This window comes from Phialemonium atrogriseum (assembly GCF_030411735.1).
Source record: "Phialemonium atrogriseum strain 8032-3 unplaced genomic scaffold QBC33scaffold_2, whole genome shotgun sequence".
NCBI lineage: Eukaryota > Fungi > Ascomycota > Sordariomycetes > Cephalothecales > Cephalothecaceae > Phialemonium > Phialemonium atrogriseum.
This window is the reverse complement of record NW_026848139.1, coordinates 1,405,165-1,418,708: the sequence shown is the minus strand read 5'-3', so window position 1 is coordinate 1,418,708 and position 13,544 is coordinate 1,405,165. Positions and strand designations below refer to the sequence as shown.

The 13,544-nt window shown below is 54.2% G+C and overlaps 4 protein-coding genes across 4 annotated transcripts; 1 reads left to right on the top strand and 3 right to left on the bottom strand.

Annotated features, from left to right (window-relative positions):
* Positions 1-538: 538 nt before the first annotated feature.
* QBC33DRAFT_165332 (uncharacterized protein) lies at positions 539-1,248 on the bottom strand. The gene has a single exon (XM_060422270.1). The coding sequence runs from the start codon at positions 1,140-1,142 to the stop codon at positions 663-665; it is 480 nt and encodes a 159-aa protein (XP_060287963.1). The 5' UTR covers positions 1,143-1,248; the 3' UTR covers positions 539-662.
* Positions 1,248-3,031, bottom strand: QBC33DRAFT_165374 (uncharacterized protein). Its single transcript, XM_060422272.1, has 2 exons — positions 2,295-3,031; positions 1,248-2,230 (listed from the first exon to the last, which is right to left on the bottom strand). The coding sequence occupies exons 1-2, from the start codon at positions 2,819-2,821 to the stop codon at positions 1,354-1,356; spliced, it is 1,404 nt and encodes a 467-aa protein (XP_060287962.1). The 5' UTR covers positions 2,822-3,031; the 3' UTR covers positions 1,248-1,353.
* Positions 3,032-5,092: 2,061 nt separating this feature from the next.
* Positions 5,093-6,951, bottom strand: QBC33DRAFT_524678 (mitochondrial 2-oxodicarboxylate transport protein). Its single transcript, XM_060426744.1, has 7 exons — positions 6,583-6,951; positions 6,483-6,516; positions 6,396-6,425; positions 6,242-6,325; positions 6,145-6,188; positions 5,852-6,079; positions 5,093-5,783 (listed from the first exon to the last, which is right to left on the bottom strand). The coding sequence occupies exons 1-7, from the start codon at positions 6,626-6,628 to the stop codon at positions 5,347-5,349; spliced, it is 903 nt and encodes a 300-aa protein (XP_060287961.1). The 5' UTR covers positions 6,629-6,951; the 3' UTR covers positions 5,093-5,346.
* A 109-nt stretch (positions 6,952-7,060) lies between these two features.
* On the top strand, positions 7,061-12,706 carry QBC33DRAFT_484888 (uncharacterized protein). Its single transcript, XM_060425399.1, has 2 exons — positions 7,061-8,152; positions 8,237-12,706. The coding sequence occupies exons 1-2, from the start codon at positions 7,500-7,502 to the stop codon at positions 12,366-12,368; spliced, it is 4,785 nt and encodes a 1,594-aa protein (XP_060287960.1). The 5' UTR covers positions 7,061-7,499; the 3' UTR covers positions 12,369-12,706.
* Positions 12,707-13,544: the final 838 nt, after the last annotated feature.

Below are 13,544 nucleotides of genomic sequence, written 5' to 3'. Positions count from 1 at the left end.
GCGGAATTGATATCATGGCATTATGAGAAGCGTGGTTTGGCCCATAACCTCTTGAGGTTGTAAGTTATGTATGTACTAATATTATATACGGGGTGGTTTGGCATTGCGTTCCTTTTCTTCCCTTCTTTTCTAGTCCCATATCGAGTGCTTCCTGTAGAAATAAAACTTCGCGATTTCGTTCATCTGTGTCTCTACCACTTCTGCACTTCTGACTACAAAACCATGAGGACAAGAAGTGATAACTACGAAGCAGCTTTGCAAGTATGTACGATACGATCGCGAACTAGGTATTTGAAAGGGGATTTATCTTATTTGGTTGGTAGTAGATATGCTCAGATCTATCTCTCGCTCCCTCCTCTCCTCAACCTCCTTCTCTTTCGCCCACATCCAGAAAACACCACCGCAATCGTCTAAATGCGCCAGCTTCCGGGCCCACCTCCATCTAGGTAGGGTGTTTTTTCTGTGTCCCTCGCCGCCTCTTCTTGCGGTTCGGGAAAATCTCGCGAGAGAAACAGGGGGCAAAGTAAACAACAAGAAGTCGAGTAGATATAAACGTACAAATGGCCTCGATGAGAACCGCTCTGCGCGGTCCTATCCATCCCGTACATAAAAAGATCCCCAGTTCTTGCATCCTATAGCTTAACATCGGCACCGATTTTTTTTTAGTTGAGAGAGAGAGAGAGGCATCGTCCCCACATTTTAAACCCGTCTGCTTTGCTCGACCGCGCATTGAGAGAGCAAATGATCATAGATAGTAGCTCGCTCCTTCGAGATTTGGAAACCAGCCCGCCTGAGTGGCATGACAAGGAGCTGAGCGACGAGAAATGGAGAGAGGAGGTGAAGTTGGAGATAAGAGAATAAGATAGATATATGAAGAAGCGGGACACGAAACACCACGCCAAACCAAACCAAGCGCCGGGAGTGTGGTCCCCCCAGAAAAAAAAAGTGGCGAGACGACACGATCCGGTGAAAGACGCCAGCCAACCGCTCCAACCCATATCAGCTAAGCAACCGGAACGCCGTGGCCTAGCCTCGTCTATGGGGAGTAAAACGCCAGCTTTCGCCAAAAAAAAAAAAAAAAAAAAAAGGGATACGTAAAAGGGGGGAAAGAGGAGGAAATGTGGCCAAAAATATGAGAACATGAAAAGGAGCCGTTCATACAACTCCCAAAATAGATCATCCCTCCCGTTTTGGTTTCTCCCGGTGTGCCTCCTTTTTGTCTTTCTCGAGAGCGCATATTAAAAACAAACACTGGCACTGCAAAATCAAGATCTCATCATACACATCCATCCGCCACATGGGTGCGGAATAAGGGACATAATAAGAGTTGGGAGGTGAAAGTGAGAAAACGGCTCAGTAGTCATTGAGCAAGCCGTCTAGCTCCTCGAGCTCAATGTTCTCGGGATTCCGATCCCAACCCAGCATGTGATCCACCTTCGCCCAGCTGTCGGCGTCGCCGCTGTCCTTCCTGCCGAAGTGGAGCGCAAATGCCGCCGGCTTGATGGCCGGGCTGGTCACGAACGCCATGGTAGGGAAAGCGCCGACGTGGGAGGCGGCGCTGAGCAGGGCGGTCTTGTCGCCAAACAGGCTGCTGTCGTCCCTGCTCCCAAAGTCGAGCTCGACCGTCGCCTGTGCCGCCTGTTCGGGGCTCACGCCGCTCGAAGACATCAGCTCGCCGCTCAGCTTGCGCTTCTGCAGCCCGTCGGCCGTCTGTGTGAACTCCTTCTCGTCCTTCTCCAGCGGCGGCGACGCGGCGCGGTGGTGTCTCGCCGACGACGCGGCGCTGCCCGGCACGCTGCCATGACCTAGCAGCAGCGGGGCGAGTCCGAAGCCGCGCATCGATAGGCTGCCAATGGGGGTGCTCGGCATCGCGATGTCGTCGTCCACGTCGTCGAACTCGGGGCTCGACAGGTCGACCTCGGGGCTCGGGCTCAGCTCCCGGCGGCGCGCGTCCTCGAACTCGGCATCCTCGGAATTGACGGACGCCGACGTGGCGCTCGACAGGCACGGCGAGATGATGGCCCGGGCATGCGCCAGTTGGGAGAGGGCGGCGGCGTGTGCCGGGTCGGGAAGTGGCTGATGGGGGCAGGTCGTCAGGTAGAAATAGGTTCGGCGCGGGTGTACTGTCTCGAGCTCCTTGGCCAGGGGGCAAGGGGCGAGTGCGGACCAGCAAGAACGCTTCAGATAGGTCGACAGACGGGATGAAATGATGGCGCAGGGATTGGCAGACCTGGGAAGGAAGTTAGTTTGGAGGATAATCCCGAACCGTGCCGAAGGCTTGTGAGAAAGCTTACTGTTGAACTATTTTCAGCTGCTGCATCAATACGGCGGCCAGTTCCTTCACTAGATGAGGCCTGTTTTTGGTATTCTCCAGTTGGACGATAACTGCCTCGACAATCTCGTCATTAATCCCCTCCAGATCGATCTTCTTCATTGGAGTCGCAGAAGCGTCGGCATCGGCATCAACCATCTCGACAGAGGATCGATCGGTGGGTGGCGGCGATGGAGGCGGAGTGTGGTCGAACTTGACGGTAGGCTCATGTTTCCTGGGAATCGAGGCTGAGTGCAACAAGCCGTCCGAGTCCTCGCTGTGAGCTCGTTTTACCTTCTTATTCGGATGATGTTGCTCTCTCGGTGACGGCGATGCCATGGCGGATGCTGTGAGGGAATGCGCTCTTGTGTTCGTTACGCTGGCTGCTGTCGAGGACGAGGGAGTGTTCGGGGAGGCTCGACTTGCGGCTGCCCGGGCAGCATGGGTGACGGGGACATGGATGCCTAACGACGGCAAGGAAAGGGATTTGCGACGAGTGTTGTACGGCATGACTTCGGATGTGCAACTGATTTACGGAACGCGATCGTCTCTTATGCTTTGCTTCTAGGTTTTGTCCGTTCTGACGCTTCGGATTAAACGGGTTCGGCCAGGACCAATGTTTTCATTCACCCGAGGCAGAGGCGCAACACAATAAGACGGGGCGAACCGGATGAGACGGGGGGGCAACAAGGGGCAACAACAGACGATAGTGACGATGTCAAGTGGGTATGGATTAATTAGAGAAAGATGGCGGCGACGGGCTCTGGGTTGTTTTGGGCGACGCAAGAGGGTGGGTAGACAAGATGGGTTACGTTAGAATATGGGTAGCGACCTGTTCTCGACCCCTGTTGATTCCTGTTTGAGGGTGGAATGTGTTTTGGGACGCAAAACTTTTGGCCCTGGGCGCGGAAGTCAGGGAGGCGATGAGCGCTAGCTTAACTTTTCGGGACAAGACAAGTCCAGCCCAAGGAAGGACAAGGGGGACGAGCAAAAAAAAAGGCGGTAAGTGGATGCAGGCGAATCATGGGTGGGGAACGGGGGAACGCTAACATCAATGCACAACAAATGCGGCTGCACGAGCCTGCACGAGAACATCCCAAGGCAACGAGTTTGCTGCAGCCATTAGCGTCGCCGAGCTTCGAGGTAAGCATGGTAAGAAAAAAAAAGAGGTAGGGGTAGAAAAAGAAGGAGGGCGAGTCAGAGAGGAGAGCAAGTGGCCAATGGCATCAATGCCAGAGAATATCGCAGCTAGGTTCCTAGATACATGGCAGATTAACCGCACTAACAGGAGGTAGATCACAAGATAGGTAGGTATTGTTGCATCAATGAGGGACCTGCTTCTCCATACCCTGCTTGTGGCAATTACGAAACTTCGTCACCTACTGCATAGCAGGAAGTAAACGGGAAACTAGGTTTTTCACTTTTCTGCCATCCTCCTCCTTTTCTTGTTTTCCCCTTCTTGCGCTCAAAGCCCGTGGAGACGATTCCGAGGTACCTGTGTCGTATTGAACCGACCAGCATGTGGCACCCGGGAGGGATCCGGCAGACGGGAGATGGTGTCTCAGGCCAATGAAACCCTGGAATGATTGACGCTTTTGCCTCTTTGAGCCTTTTTCTTATTTTTCCGTTTCTCCCCACTCGTCTTTTCATTTTTTCCCCTCTTTTCTTGCGCTAGCTGACTTTATTTACTGGTTGATTGGATTGTTTGCCTTCGGCCCCAGCTGCAGGTCGCTGCTCTGGACACCTGAACACACATGTTTGCCTTGCTGTACAGCTGTATGCATACTAAGTAGGTAGGAGCTGGGGAGTTTGTTGGGGGAAGGCGGTGAGTGACGCAGGCCCCCTTGCATTCGCTCTCCCTCACCCCAAGTTCTCTGTCTATCTATCTATCGGTAGTGATTCGCTGGCAGAAACTCATACCTCCTTGATTTTTTCGATGCGGGGAGGGGACATCAACTTCAAAAAGGGAATAGGAGAATATGACATCCTGCCAATCGCACCACCGACTTGCTTTATTTGTAACTCTTGCTGTGAGTGACCCTGACAAGATATCCTTTTGGTCGCTCTGCTCTGGGCGCTGACGCCTACCTATCAAACAATTGGAGCTGTCGGTATCCGGCTCGGCGGGGATGGTCCGGGTTAACGCCCCACATGGCAGTCATCAAGTGGTTGATGGTTGGCTGGGCAGCTGATCACGACCGCTAATTACGGATAGCGTACGGATGCTTCGTCACATTTCTTCTAGTCTCGTTTTTGGGATGCAAGTTCTTTGAAACCTGCTCCTCCAGCTTACAATACCTAATTCGTGCATGGTGATACTTGAGTGAAGAAATACCCATAACTACCTACGCCGTGCCCAGTTGGTAAAGTCTCCCGAGTCAGGCATTCGCACTACCATTTGGCCACCATTTGGCCACCATTTGGCCACCATTTGGCCACCATTTGGTTGCTATCAAATTCAGAGGATCTCCCAACTCTTGATGTCATTGAATGATGATAACTTGAGAGGAGATGCGGGGCTGATTTGCACTTCGGGGTTCAGGAGTGGTTATGCTCAGGAAAACATGGCCTCTAGTGCGACTGCCCAGATGGGACGTTCTTCTGTGGTGGTTGCGCACTACGAAGTTAGGTCCAAATCTTGAAGATCTATGATTCGGAAGCCGGCCCTATTCGGACGACTGACTTGCGGCGCCTTCTAGGTCTGAATCCGTTGCTCATCGAGTGTTCGCTTTCACAGGAATCTCGATCCGTAGACATGGCGCGAGTACATGATCTATAGGTCTAGCCAAAGAACAGGGAAATAGCTCCCGTCTAGGTATCTACCCAACTCTATATACTCTACTACATGGTAATAGCAAGGCAGATTGAAACTTAAAAAAAAGTAAGACCCCCATCTCGACGATGAATGGGAGACAAGAAAATGCACAACGCAGAATGCGAGTGAGAAAAGCCAATCGAATGCATGGGTGATCCACGTGATCGAGAAAGCCCCTGAGCAAGCAAGTAAACAAACACTGATCTCACCATTCAACCATTCAACGCTCTTCCCTCATCTTGCGGAAGAAATCGGTACAGGCTGTGAAGACGACAAGCAAAACACCACCGCCAGGGCCGAGACGTAGGACCTTCGGCAGGAAGCCCTTGTACAAGGCGGCAAAACCCTCCTCCTTAGCGACGGTCGCCACTGCTGGGAAGGCCCAGTTGTATTTACGTGTTGCTCCAGCGACCTTGGGGGAGTTCTGAATTCGGGACTTGACGACGTCGAGTGGGGTGTTGAGTACAGTGCCGATCGTGCCACCAATCCCACCAGAAATAAGGTCGTTGACCATCTGGCTGCTCTTGTTGTCGGCCTTGGGCAGTAGTTGACGGACCTGGAAGATGCAGCCGAAGTAACCGGCGTTCCACAGGATATGCCGCCACATGGTGGACTCTAATCCATTGTACATTGCCAAGATACCCTCGTTGCGAACGGCTGGGAGGGGATATCGGTTAGCAGCCAGTGATGCGAATTGTCATGAGGGGGCGGGTTTGAGCATTTACTCTTGGCGACGACATCAAGCATGCCGCTGTACTTCCCAGCAGACGCCTTATCCTGAAGGCGAATCTTAACCAGCTCGAAAGGCACGACGACGAAAGCCTCGGTGGCACCGGCAGAAGCTCCGGTGAGGACCGACAAGGACTGGTTCATCTTCTCCTGGCCGAATGCCGTCCGATAGAATTTGCCCCATTCATCGTTTGCGGAGAACTTGACAGCACGCTTCGGTGCCTCTGAGTTCCGGTTAGCAGAGAATTCGATAGTAGCAGAGGGGGGTAATAGATGTTGCCGTACGTACCCATCAGGATGGGAGCTGTAATGCCACGGTATAGCCTCGAGAAACTATGGCAGTGTTAATTTCCGCCCCGACAGCAGCCCCTGAGTGTGTAGTGTACCCTTCATTCCGAATAATCTTCCGGAAGCAATCGAGCATGCCGGTGTAAGCATCGGCGCCTCCACCCTTGCCAGTTTGCAGCTGCCTGGCCTGATATTAGTCCTCGTGTTTGCGACGCGACATGGCGCCCGTCCTCAGGGTGGCGACGCGCTCACACTCGGGTCTTGACAACGTCCAAGGGGTACCTGTAGGGGCAATTTGATTAGTATCTGATGCGCTCAATCATCTGGCAATAGGCTTACATGAGACATATTTCAGATACACCGGCAATCGCACCTGGTCGCGAGCGCAGGGGGTCAGTAGTCTTGTCCTATTTTTATCTGGAGATGCGGCGGTACTCACCGGCGGCGAACTGGTAAACGAACGGGAGGGGCTTATCTTGCGACATTGCGGAAAGATTATCTGGATTGAAAAGAGTCCAGGGTCAAGGGAACGCAGGCAATTGACGGTGGGAACTTGTTGTCACACAAAGAGAGTGGAGGTTTCGGTAGTCTAGGATTTTTCGCGCATTGCGGTGCGAAATCGGCTTTCGGGCTCCGGCTGCCAAGCACCCCGCGTCAGCCCCAAAGCCCCGTCTGGTCGGTGCCGTCAGCCCTCAGCCCTCCAGTTCGTGGCTTGAATGCGTCTTGCTCTGCCGTGCTTTCCTACCTGGGAGGTAGGCACATACTTTAAATAGTGTGAAGACTTGGATCTCCGAAGGTTCCTTGTATCACAATCCTGTCGATTGGCAACTTTTGGCGACATAGCCCCTGGCTGTTCGTGGTCCATACGCAGGGCACGCTTCAAAATGCGGGGGTCTGATTGGCTAGGAGCTCCAGGCTGCCGCAGCTTGATATCGAGCTTATCTGTTGGGGGTGTGAATCACAACCAGGCGCACAAATAGAATATCTATCCCCTCCACAATTCGTTCCATTCCGTTTTGCACCTTCTCGATCGACCTTCAAACACAACAATTGTACTCCCAGATACGCTCGACTTGTCTTCCTGACCCAACAGGTTATCGCTCCTTCGTCGTCAACCGATCTCGCTGTCCAACCCCGCTGCTACCCCCTCGGACGTATCAGCCGGCCACCTCCGATTCGACTGCCCAGTGGCAACGCCGACTCCCGACAGCATCACTGCGATCCGACTTCCGAACCCCCTCCCGGGAGTCTTTCTCGCACTTCTTAGCGCACCTTTAAACACGCCGTGATCCACCGAGACTCACAGCGAGGTGCCGTTCGAAGTGTCCAGAGAAACCTCTCGGCGAGTTTGCCCGGATGAGCTTGCTCTTCAAGTACTTCTACGATGGCGATGTGGACAAGTTCCGCTCCCTACTCGCCCTGCCCGGCTACAACGCGCAGACCGCATCGCGGAACCCCAATATTGGCGGCGGTGGAGGGAGTCCGGGCGCATTCGAGGCATCCTCACGGACGCCGGCGAAACCTCGCAAGAGCTCTGGCTGGGGAGCTGGCTTTGGAGCCGGCAGGCACGGAAATGGGACTCTAGGGAGGAGCGAGGTCAACGCGCGGGACCATGCCGGGCTGACTCTTCTGTTGCGCGCCGCATCGTCGACCGCCGACAACGCCATCGAGTTCGCGCAAGCGCTCCTCGACCACCCCGCAATAGACATATACGTACAGGACCCGGAAAGCGGCTGGAACTGCCTGCACAGGGCCCTCTATGTGGGAAACATTTCCATCGCGCGGCTGATCTTGGAGAAGGAGCGTAAGAACTTCACGGGCCAGATCCTCGGTGCCTCAGTGAGTAAGGTCGGGCAACTTATTAAAACCAAGGATCACGAGGGCAACTCCCCATTCGATCTCTTCAACTCTACTATAGGCGAGCGAATCCTGGCGGCGATAGATGAGCGAGTAGGTTCCGACGACGACTCCGAAGGTGAAGAGGTGGCTGCTTCGCAGGATAGCTCCACGTCAGTCCCCTTGGGCACCCTCGCTGATCCCTTTACCTATGACATGCGTGCCGTGGTCTGACATCTTAGTAGCGGTCCCGGTAGCCTTCAAGCAATCATTGACGGCGACGAGCTGTTCGCTTTTGGGAGCAACCGGAATCTATCCCTAGGCTTTGGCGACGAAGATGACAGGCAGTTCCCCGAGCGCGTGGTGTTGAGGCGGCCCGCCCGTCTTCTCCAAAGATTCTATAACGAGTACCTTGACAGCGCTGGCCTCAGCCAACAAGCTTCTCCGGATCTTTCAAAGATACCTGCTTTAGTCCTGAGCCGGCCTCTTCTAGTCCACGATGTCGTCTTATCCAAGCTCCATAGCGCCGTCTTGACGACGGATCCAGTGTCGAACCTGTACATCTGTGGGGTCGGGCGCGGCGGCCGTCTGGGCCTAGGCGACGAGAACACGCGCTTCAACTATGTTCCTGTGCAGGGAGGTCTTGCAGACCGAAAAGTCGTCCAAGTGGCTTTGGGTCAGAATCATTCATTGGCCATCACGGATATGGGCGAGCTCTGGACCTGGGGCTCCAACGCGCATGCACAGCTGGGGTACGCCCTTCCAGCTCCGGCCAAGACGGACGAAGAACCATCAAGCAACACTCCACGTCAGGTTTTTGGGCCACTGAAGAAGGAGGCCATCATCGGGGTCGCCGCCTCCGCCATCCACTCTGTGGCTCATACCGAGACGTCGTTATACTGCTGGGGTAAGAATGTGGGACAACTGGCCTTGATGGATTCCGACTCGAGATCTCTCGAAGTACAGCAGGTCCCCAGAAAGGTTGCAGCATCGCTGTTTTCGTCCCCTATTATCATGGTATCGGCCATTGACAAGGCGACGACTTGTTTACTTGCAAATCATACCGTGGTCTGCTTCACGAGTTACGGGTACAATATCGTCAAGTTCCCCTTCACGGAGACCTTTACCAATTATCACCTGAAAAATGTTTCCATGTCGGCCCGCTATGAAGCCGCTAGGAACCAGATCCAATACATCACATCCGGTGGCGAGACGATCGCAGCCGTCACGGGCCGTGGGGACTTGTTCACGTTCGGCCTCAGCAATAAGATCGATGTCAATGCAGCTGCGGCGTCCACGACGAACCCCTCCAAAATCAAGGGCGCCGTTACACAGCCACGGTGCATATGGCATGCTAGAAGAGAAGGCGTACGCTCCGTCGGGGTAGGTGAGCATGGTTCGGTCATCATTAGCACGGAATCAGGCGCTGTATGGCGAAGGGTAAAAAGAGCCAAAGCGAAGGACGCATATGTGAGCGGCTCTTCGGAGACGAAAAAGAATGATTTCAAGTTCCAGCGAGTACCTTACATCACAAAGGTGGTGACGGTCAGGGCCTCGCCCTTTGGCACGTTTGCCGCCGTCAGGAGAGACTCGGACGTAATGACCAAACAGATCCAGATCGAAGGGCAGACCATCTGGAACGACGTTGCGCCATTGAATCCCCTCCGTGGCTTCAAAGCCTCGGAATCCAGCCACCACGACGACGATCAAGGCAAAGATACGTTGAGATTCCGGGACACAGATACACTCAAGGACCGCCTTGGGTCCACCCCGTATGAGATTCTCAAGTCGCCAGACCTCGATGCAGATCTTGAGCACCATCTGTCGACTTGGGCTCATCGGAACGAGCCCCTGGACACAGCATTCTGCACGTCCTCGTCACCCGAACTGAACATCCCCGTTCATGGCTGGCTCCTGTCGGCCCGAAGTCCTGTTCTCCGCCATGCCATGACCCAGTATCGGAAGAGAGGTTCTTACGAGCATGCTGACACTTTCCGAATCGACAAAGTTGACGGCGCCGCTGTTATTACGTTTGCGGGGCTCGACCTGATCTCGATCCTGAATCTCGTCGTCTTTATGTACAGTGACAAAGTCATCCCGGCCTGGACCTTTACTAGACAGGCGCCGCCGCTGGCATACAGGTTCCGTCAGATCCGGACCGAGCTCATGAAGGTCGCAACTCGCCTGGATATGTCCCAGTTGGAGACTGCTGTGCGCATACAGACCGATCCGAAGAAGTCTATGGATGAAGATTTTATGCTTGCGACCCGGGATCGTGGCTTCTTTGAGGACAGCGACGCTCTCCTTGAACTGGATGGCCTTGAGGTCCCTGTCCACAGTACCTTTATCTGTCGGCGGTGCCCCTGGTTCGAGGGATTATTCCATGGCCGTTCGCAAGGCGCGTGGCTAGCCGGTCGCCGGGAAAGACGAGCTTCGTCCGATCGAGTACGGATTGACCTTAAGCACATTGACCCTGTCGCGTTCAAGTATGTGCTGCAACACATCTATGCGGACACGGGCGAGGAGCTGTTTGACCCTGTGGTATCACAATCTCTTAACGATTTCACCGACCTTGTCATGGATGTGATGAGCATCGCCAATGAGTTGATGCTGGATCGTTTGGCGCAGATCTGCCAGAAAGTGATTGGGAGGTTTGCAAATACCCGCAACATCGCCCATCTTCTGAACGAGATCAGTCCTTGCTCAGTGACTGAATTCAAGGAGGCCAGCTTGGAGTACATTTGTCTGCAGATCGAGACGATGCTCGAAAATCACCTTCTCGATGAACTGGACGAGGACCTGCTCCTGGACTTGGATGTGGTCGTTCGGGACAACCAACTGGCGCGGTTCCCTTTCGCAAGAAGCGGCAGAGTCGAGCTTCTATTGCATGAGAAATATCCAGACTTGGTTCAAGACATTGAAGAAGAACGCCAGAGAAGAGCAAGGGAGATTGGCTTTAGGGCGACCCAGAGGGACGAGGAGAAGAAGCTCTCTTCTTCCTTTAAGGCCAGGTACGGTAGCCTCGACGATTCCGCAGCCGCTACATTCTCTCCAGATAAGTCCAGGAAGACGTGCAAACTGGAGAGGAACGAGCCGTTCAGTCCGGATCTTCGGCCCAAGGCGTCTCACGGGGACCTGATTTTCGATATGGACGAAGAAGGTCCCAGTGGAATCAGTAGCCCCCTAGCCAGGCCGAGTAAGTGCTTGGATACAGTCTCGCCCTCTGAGGTGGACGAATTACCTTCTCTGTCAGCTCCGAGGATTGTCTTGGACTCGCAGCGCCAGGCTTCAAATCACGCAAAGGGGATGGGGGATGCTCTATCACCGGCCGCTTCCCGGACTAGTAGCCCCTGGGCATCCTCCGCTCTGCCGACAGTTAAGTTGGACCTCCGTGAGATTATCGATTCCGAATCGACGACAAACGAATCTGCACTCTCGGTCGGCCTGGCTACTCAAAAGGCTAAGGAGGTGTCATCTTCTAAACCCGTACAGACCAAGTTGTCTCAAAAAGAGCGCAAGAAGCAACAAGTGCAGGCTGCACAGGCCGCACAGGTCCAGTCAACTTCTCAGCCGTCCAGGGCTGCATGGGATAAAACAACTGCCGACGGTCCGGCTGCGCCCTGGAAAGCGGTATCCGCGAAGGATAAGGCACCACCAGCTCAAGCTAGCGCTGCCCAGTCCCCGGTTCCCAGAACACCTGCTGCGAAGCCGCTAGTAGCAGCCGAGTCGTCCTCAAAGTTTATCTCCCGTCGAACTGCGTCCCCCGACACCCGTTTCTCCGGGCAATTCCGTGTCCCGAGCAGCAGCACCGCCCCGATGGCCTCCCGGTCATCACCGAGGCCGAACGCGCCGACAACCCCAACCGCCAAACCACCCACCTCCTCCCCAGCCGCACAGTCTCAGAAACCCCTGGTCCCACACTCCAAGCTCTACATAACGCCGGCCCGCAACACGGAACCCCTGCTCGGCCTCGGCCTGGCAGATATCATCGGCCAACAGCAGCGGGAGCAGGAGATCGTCAAGGAGGCGGTCGCCAAGCGCAGCCTCCAGGAGATACAGCAGGAGCAGGCCTTCCAGGAGTGGTGGGACGCCGAGAGCCGGCGCACGCAGGAGGAGGAGGAGGCACGGAGGGTGGAGCGTGAGAAGGGCGAGGGCGCGAAGAGCGCCGGCGGTGGCGGTGGCGGCCGACGGGGCAGGGGCCGGAAATCCAGGGGTGGAGGTGGAGGTGGAGGTGGGGGTGGGAACGTCAGGGGCGGGAGTGTTGCTACTCCCTCTTTAGTGCCTGACTCTGGAGTTCCAGAGGGTCAGGGCCCGAAGAGGAGGGGGCGAGGAGGAGGACGCGGTGGCGGCGAACGGGGAGACGGGGCCGCGGTGGGTGCGCAATCGTGATTTCAGGATGGGGCGTTGGCGCCTTGTTCCGTTGGCGTTTATAAACTAGGTACGTACACTCGGGCCTGGTGGTCCTGGTTTGCGTTTCGGGGTGTTCAGGGGGGTTCGGCACTCTCCCATAAACGCTTTATTCCATGTGATATGCGTTGCGTGCTTCATAATCAGCCATTTGCAACTTGTAGCAGTATGTATTTCCTCAGTAACAAGGCACCTGGTCGTTGTATGAGCGATTTCGGAGCCAATTCTAGACGCAACATATCCTATTTGCCTCGAGCATAGAGAACGGAATGAGGCCCTCATTCTTTATTTAGACTACGCATATTCCAACATATATCAAGTCCTATCACTTACCCCCTGCCCCCTTTTTACTCAATTCTTGGATATCTTCCTATTCCTCCACTCCCATGACCTATGATATTCAAACATTCACGGATTGAAGGGCAATACTGGGCTTTGTTTGTTTTTGGTCTACGTAAGTGGCAGCAAGAGGCAGATCGACTAAAGAAGTTGCTGTAAAGGTTAAAGTTACAGACAGGGTGAAAATGTCCTTTCAATCAAAGTTCTCTGCTTCTCTCTGTTCATTGTAATCTGCCAACTGCAGTGGCAGGAACTACTCCCAATCTGGAGTTGTTGCCGCCTAGTTGTGTCATTCGTCTTCACATCCAAGAGCAAAGATGAAGAGAACATGGTCAGTCTCCGGTCGTACCTATAGCCTCGAGGTGGCCCAGAAGTGTCATAATGTTGACAGACAGCCATCTTAGCTTTGGGGTTTGGCTTGAGGAAGAGGCCCTACAGAGCAGATCACAGACATTCAGAAGTCGGCATGCTGAGCACCATTTGTTACGCTATTCTGGTAGTCCCTTAACCACTAATATATGACATGGTCCTGGACAGAGACAAAGTAACCTCAATAGCTTGCCATATAATATTATTGCTCAAGGACTATTGAGCTCCGACATAAGAGCTGATACACATAGAGTCCTGGTACCTCTCTTTCAGGCTGCTCCCCTAGTATTTCAATTACATGGCTGTTCCCGCCCTAAAGAGAGCTGTAGGTTGGCCTTGGCCTGAGAGGTACCTACACGGTTGCTCTCACCTAAGAGCTGTTTTTCTCTTTTTTTCCAGGTCTATTCAAGCTCTTGTAAGAGCAGATCACCTTGAGTTGACAACTCGTTT